This window comes from Gymnogyps californianus, chromosome 1 (assembly GCF_018139145.2).
Source record: "Gymnogyps californianus isolate 813 chromosome 1, ASM1813914v2, whole genome shotgun sequence".
NCBI lineage: Eukaryota > Metazoa > Chordata > Aves > Accipitriformes > Cathartidae > Gymnogyps > Gymnogyps californianus.
In genome coordinates, this window is record NC_059471.1 from 66,474,975 (window position 1) to 66,482,215 (window position 7,241).

At 35.5% G+C, this 7,241-nt stretch overlaps 1 protein-coding gene across 1 annotated transcript in view; it reads left to right on the forward strand.

Moving 5' to 3' along the window:
* The window catches only part of ATP11A (ATPase phospholipid transporting 11A), a 133,730-nt gene extending 128,213 nt beyond the window's left edge, over positions 1–5,517 (forward strand). The window contains exon 29 of the mRNA XM_050896599.1: positions 1,187–5,517. Within this exon, the coding sequence (XP_050752556.1) occupies positions 1,187–1,444 (258 nt within the window). The 3' untranslated portion in view covers positions 1,445–5,517. The remainder of the gene's footprint in view (positions 1–1,186) is intronic.
* The last annotated feature ends 1,724 nt before the right edge of the window (positions 5,518–7,241 follow it).

Consider the following 7,241-nt stretch of genomic DNA (forward strand, 5'->3'; position numbering starts at 1 on the left):
AAAGAACGCAGGCCTCACTGTTAGTGAGTGGTTTGGTATGGTTTGCTGACTTTTCCAAGAGTAACGGTTGTAAGAGAGCTTTCTGATTGGTCTTGGTTATGCAAGAGTAGTGTTTCAAGCTTGTGATTGGCATTAAAAGTGTAATATTAAATCTCAGCCAAACTTCTGTAAGTTACATGATTAATATTTATTTTTTTATTTTGTCCCTTTTGCTACTGTGTTACTGTTAACAGGGAAGGAGGAAGGGGGTGATTGAGAATAGAGGATTAACTGGCTTATCTAGCATTCATGGAGAAAGTGATTGGTAACATTGATTTGAATCGTGCTTATAATGCATTTTATATCTTAAATACCATCACATAACCTCCATACCTCTATACCTGGAAATTATATGTGCATTTAGTGAGAAGAATTAGGTAAACTCACTGGGGAAAGTGCTGTGCTAATTTTCTTCTAGTTTGTGCACATGTTCCAGGGTCTTGTTACGCAGCCGCGGTGTTACTGTAGTCCTGAGTGGAAGTGCCGATGCTGCCAGAGTGTGGAGTGATTATGTGGTACAGATAAATTTTAATGGACTGTTAGACCAAGATAGTATTGTGATGTGTAGTATAAATTGCCTGTATAGATGCTACATGTAACCTAAGCAAGGCCAAAATCAGATACCGGTTAGAAGTACAAAGCAAGTGCATTAAGCCTCTGGAACTTTCATCTATTAGCACAAACCGACTGTAAAGAATTCCCTCTCTACACAAGTACAGGGCAAAGTACTTGAATCTGTTAAAATTCCCTGTAAGAAGTCCTAAGTAAAGAAGTTCAGAGATAAAAAGATGTACCAGGAGAGATTGCAAAATGAAATATAAACCTGATTTAAAACAATTAAACTTGAAAGCAGTCCTCTGTGTCTTCACCTGTTCTCTAAAGAGCCCATTATCAGGTTTAGAGATTATACGTAAAATTATGCCTGGTTCTGTAGGTCTTAATATAAAACTAATCATGTTGAAAGTGGTTGATTGCTCAACAACATGAGGGGTTATACCTTTACATGAAACAAATAGCCAGAGTGGTGATCTAGTGAAAGGCATTATTATACCAAGGGCACAATGGCCCTATGAAAGAACACAATTGTAGACTTTTAGCTCCAAAATCATCTATTTACTGTGTATTTGGGTTTTTTCCCCTTTGACAGAATGCATCGAGGCACTGTCGGGAGCACATCTCGGAATTCACACCTCTTGCCTGTCTGAAAAGCCCAAGATACAGGAGCAGTGACTGCAGCAATTCCCCAGCAAGAAGGTCTAATTCTCATTCTAAAAAAATGATGTTTACGCACTGGAGAGGTGTTGATTATTCAGTACTTCCATCTGTCTTTGGCTATTCAAATAAGCACTGCCGTTCCAGTGCAGGCTACCGCTACAGTGGGTCAGGTTTGGAAACGTCTGTATGACAGAACACCAAGTCAAGCCTTTAAAAACTGTATTTTTGTTTATTTCTTTCTTCAGGAAACAAACATGTCACAGAAATATATTAAACTATACGTGGCTTTTGCTGTCTGAGGTAGTGTTCAGACAAACAGGATCAAGAGCTAGAAGTATGAACCCTTCCAGGCCAATAGGCCTCTTTTTATGTTTTGAACTACTGGAGCAATGAACAATCTGCACAGTCTGGTACTGTGAGACTGGTAGCACTAAAAATTCTCTTCATCCTGTGTCAAGACTTTTGTGCATTTACTGCTTCTGTCATCTTTAGTCATTTTCTTTGTTACTTGAAGTGTATAGTTTCAGTCAGTGACCTACATTTTGAGATCAACAGTTTTAATTTTCAGCCAGAAGCAATGACCTCAGTTATCTCCAATGAAAGTCTCCTAAAGCATATTTAACAAGTGCTGTTTCTGATTTTCCTCTGTCCTTTTTCTTTCTTTGCTCTTTCTGTAGAACAAACTGGTGTTTCCTCTGTGCAAATCTGCTTTCAAGAAACACTCTCTAATGTTCACTTCCTTGTAAGTGGCCAAATCAGGGCTATGTCTGGTTTTCAGTTAGTTTTCCCCCGTAGAAAGATAGGCAAAACAATCCTTGTGTAGAGTATGTACACGCTATATGAAGTCAAGCTGGCTGTTAAAGAGGTGAATATCATCAATGTTGGTATCTACTCAAAAACTGAATGTAAGCATTTTGCCTAAAAGGTCTTTGTGAATTTGTCAAAGATGCAGATTACCCGGTGGTCCCACTTCCTATCCCCGTGATTGTAAAATATGCATAGCAGAAAGTATTATATAGTAAGCTTTTTTTGACACATTTTTTTTCCTTAAAAGAAGAAAGGCTGTTTTCCCAAATAAGCATCTTTTACTCTCTGGATTCATCCTCTTAATTTTGATTTTTTGTGTGTTTGTATGGTTAAATACTGGCTAACCGGCTTGGTAGATGTTTTACAAAGCACACAACTGTTAACTTTTGCAAGCAAACCACGAGGTGGCACACGGCTGTTTACTAACAGTTGAACCGTAGTTGTGATATAGGAACTAGTTTGACTGCAAGGATTCTGTTTGAATTACTTGAAGAATGACAGCCAACTTGCACTTCTGTTTTCTCTGCTACGTTTATGTTACCTTGCACTAATTCAACTATTAGCTGTGTCCTTGTCTTGTTTCTTTAGTCCAGTGTTTTATTTTGGGGTGCAAAAATATCTGAAGGAGTAATCTGATTTCAATCAGTTTCAGCCTGGTGGTTAGAACTGGTTAATAACCATAGTCATTAAATACCTCTGGGAGGACATTAGCTAAAAATTTATTTCATTGTGAAAAAAAAATATTTGGAATCGGAGCTGCAGCCTGTATTGGAAGATCTGGCCAAGACCTTGTTAGTTGTGTTTCAAATGGACTAGGGTGGCAGAGAAAAATTATTTCCCTTTTTGTGTTTAAAAAAAAAAACAGAGGCAAAAGAGTTTACTTACTAATTTACTTTTTAATAAAAGAAAAATCAACTTACTAGGAAATGTTCCTCACAATATTCCGAGTGATTTTCGCATGAAACGAACAGTGAAATATTATTAAAATGCCCTGGGACAAGCAGAGATCGTAAAGCGAGTTGTAAAATTTTCAGTATACCAAAGATAAGAGAATTTTAAAAAGTGTAACGGTGAGCACCACAGATGAAGGTATTTTTACCATTTAACATGTAGCACTTTTAAGTTTCAAAGAATGTCCTCATAGCAGTAACATTTTGAAATACTTACATATGTGTGTGGGTGTGGGTGTGTGAACATATACTTGCCATTGCAGACTTGAATGTTGGTCAGTTAGAACCGTCCCCTACATAAAACACTGGTGTATATATTTTTAAAAAGTTAATATGGGTATAAATTTTATACCAGTAGCAGTGACAAATTTCTTGTGTGTAGTTAACAAATTATTTGTAATGTATTTTTTAGAAATCTTAAAATTGCCTTTGCACTGAAATATTTTTCATACTGTAGCTATTTATAAATCTGTTTTACGCATACATTTGTTAACACACCATTTCTATTTTTTTTAAGTATATGTTTTGAAGGCTTTTTTTATACCTATGAGTTTTGGCCACTTAAATTTAGCTTAGAGTGGAGTTGTGGCTGAATGTTAAAGTTCTAATGAATGTCAAATTAGAAATATAGGTCTATTGCTCTGTCAGTCTCACCCAAACTATTGATGTTTTGTTGGTATTTGTGATAGCGGCAATTAGAGCACCGTACTTTCAGTGCTATACTATTACTGCTTGCTTTTTTACTCTATAAAGCCTCCTGCTTTTTTACTTCTCTGAGTTCCATCTTTTAGCCTTAAATAAGGAGATTTTTGCTTGATGTTTTTGAAAATGCTGCATTCCTGTTCTGCCTACTAACAAAGCAGTTCATTGCAAACTTCATGTAGCCCTGCACTTAGAAATTATTGACAATGTTATGCAGGCTGAAGCACCTGTATAAGTGCTTGGGAAATTTTTGTTAAACATGTCATTTTTTGGAGGAGAGAGAATGCTTGAATTTAAGTGGAAGTTTCTGCTTTGATTTAGCAATACTTTTACCTTTAAAAGTTGGTACTGTTTGTTTGTTAAAATAGACCATTTAATGGAGAACAACATAAAACATCAACTCGGTTTCACTTGATGTGCTTTTGCTTCAGTCCCTGTTACTGTTGCCATGCAAACCTAGTCCACTGCGGCAGGTGTTAACTTGGAGTTTCATTGTAAATGGATCAGATGATACAAAGATGAAAAAGTAGAAGTTAGATCAAAATGCATTAGAATGTTTTATTATGGATGGGACACTGAAAGGAGACAGATTTTTATGTATTAAAAAAAAAAGAATTAAAGAAGAAAAGTATAGAAATCTATATAACTTCCTAACTTGCCTTGTTTAAATTGTTGCAGCTTTAACAGCATAGTGTCTCCATAACTGCTTCTATAAATGTCTTGAAACTGGTAAGCGCTAACCAAATCTATGTGAAGACTTAGAAAGTATTTCAAGCTTTTCAGCCACTGAAGTTCATATATTCCTGCAGTGGCTTGTGGCAAAAGATCTTTTTTGTTTTACCATGTACAATAATTGTTTGTTCAGCCACTTAATGTAAAAGCTTACAGTTTACTTCCTTGCTTGCATTAGCCTGTTTGTCTTGACCCAACTGGCTTGCAAAAATAAAAGGAAAAAATAGCTTAATTGAGCAACTGCACTACTTTTATTTTGGAAGCCAGTGGGCTCATTGTGCTCATGCTACTGTCTCTGTTAAAAAAGCTTTAATGGAAATTTGTGAAAGTATTATGAAAGTGAAAAAGTACGTGATTCTACTTTGCAGAATAATCTAAAAATCAGTTTATATAGCTTTAATTTTTTACCTTATGAAAATTCACAGAGTTTTAATCTGCGTTGTCTCTGAGATAAATTCTGTGCTATGTACACATTGCATTTTAAACGTCCTTTGATGATCTAATGTAAAGTAGAATCTGTGAAAGTTGCTGTATGGGGGCTGGGGGGTAGTTATCTGTGCATTAAACATTAAAGATGTCTGTAGTCATCAGCACCAAATACTGACACTTATTTTTAGTTGTACAATTATAGATGCATTTATTTGAAAATAAATCAGCCTTCAAATCTAATGTTTAGATTATCCTATACCACTTCATTTATTTGATTTAAAGAGTCAGTGTGTGAATACATTACTGTAAAGTTTCTTTTCAGTGCTATTTTTAACTTTTGTTTCTGTAGATAACCAAATATAACTTGTTTATATTCAGTCACATTTTGGATCCTTATGTAGAATATATAAGCAGGAGACATGAATCTGCTTGCAATAAATATAAACATTCAAGACTGGTTTAAGTTTGCTCACGAGTAATTAAAATAATTCTAGTATGAATATGAGATGGTTTCATATTAGTCTGTAATAAAATGTAAGTAGATAACAGAAAATGGAATGAGTGTTTGATTCTGTTACTGAATATGCTTGTAGTCACATTGATTTTCAGAGACTATATGTAGCCAGCTAAAAAAGCAAGCTGACAAAGGGAAATTCAGCGAAAGCTGGAACGTGAGCGGTGTCGAGGGTTTGTTGCAAAGTGAACAGAAATTGGTACCAGTCCAGGAGAGCTTTGTTCCTCCTGCACAGATTGGATAAGTGCTAAAGTTCTTTCCAAACTAAACTCGTAAGCTACACATGAGAAGATCTGTATTTCCTTACGGTTCTGCTGTGCAGGGTACCCAGAGCTACTTCTCCTTTCTTTTGCAATGTTGGCAACTTAAAGAAACTGAATTAAAGGCGAAAACAATGTGCTTTGCCATCTGAGTTGGTAGCAGTGTTCACAGCTTCTTAGAAAAGAGGCTGAGCACACAGAAATACCATCATTTTCTTTCGTTTGGTGTTACAATATTATGGGACTTTCTGTAGTTTCAAAACCATTCCAGACTATACAGTATGTGGACGCAGTCAGACCTGAAGGTATCCTAGACAGCCTCCACAAAGCAATTCAGAGCGTTAGGTTGGGTGCCTTCCTCTTCCACTCTGAGGCTATGTAGAAGGCTTAGGGCACTTCGTTTGTATATTGATGTCGCACTTCCCGTAATAAAGATTTCAGAGGAACGGTTTTGTATTCATATGAACTTTTTATCCAAACAATACAAGCATATTGTACCCATCTCCCTTTTGTACATCAAGAAATTTTGTGTTTCTACTGAATGAGCTTCTGGAGAGGGTAGTTTGGGGGGAAAAGGTAAATATGGAAGATGTTTTTCCCTTTATTCATGCAATGAAGAAAAAAGGCATAAATTGCAATTAGAAATATTAAAATGAAACTTTTTGAAAAAATAATGTGATGATGCATCTGGATTTCAGGAGGAACACAATAGCAAGAGGAACAAATTACCTCATAAGTAGACAACTTTTTATTTTGCATGTAAAAATATGTTTACTTATTTAAAGGAAAAAAGGATAGAAAGTCAGTGGTTTCTGAACAGTATTCTACATTGAATACCTCATGTTTTCCTTTAGCTCTTTAAATTATGCTCTTTTAGCAAGTTACATTGTAAATTAATTGAAAACTGTGTCTTATATTCTACAATGAGACTACATTTTTTTCTGCAATGTATGCAATACTGCTGTATAAAATCTTTCCTGAAGGTTACTTTGATATGAAGTGAGATAGGTTGGAGACGGACTGAAGTTTCTTAGTTTTGTTTTCTGCATATTCCGATTTCCTCAGGTGATACTCTACAGGAATTTAAAAATAGTATTTGACCATTCTAATAAAGCTTTGTTGTTGTGTGTTCCCGTTACACATACTTACAGGTCTTTTCATTTTAATTTCATTTAAATGCTAAAGCAAAAATCATAGCCATTCAAAGGCTTCGTTTACACTGTGAAGTGATAGGACAGGAATAAAACCAGATATAGCCATTAACCCATGTCATTATACAGAACAGTTTATCAGATGCCTCATGTCCCCCATCTAGGTTTAGATGTGTTTATCAGAAAATTACAGTGTGTGATCAGTTCTTTTTTAACTGGTGAGTCTGCAGTAAATTAATAGTGGTGACTCTTAACAATTTAAGTGTTTATTTTCCATTTAAAGGAGACAAATAGGAGTACTATTCAATTTGAAACGACTAAAAGGTTTGTTGTTGTTTTCCATTATTCATTTTGGTTAAGAAATCTCATGGTGCATTAAGCTTTTAAAAATACACATGATGCAGTGTCCTGCTGGGTTCAGAGGCTCCCTATTCAGATTGTA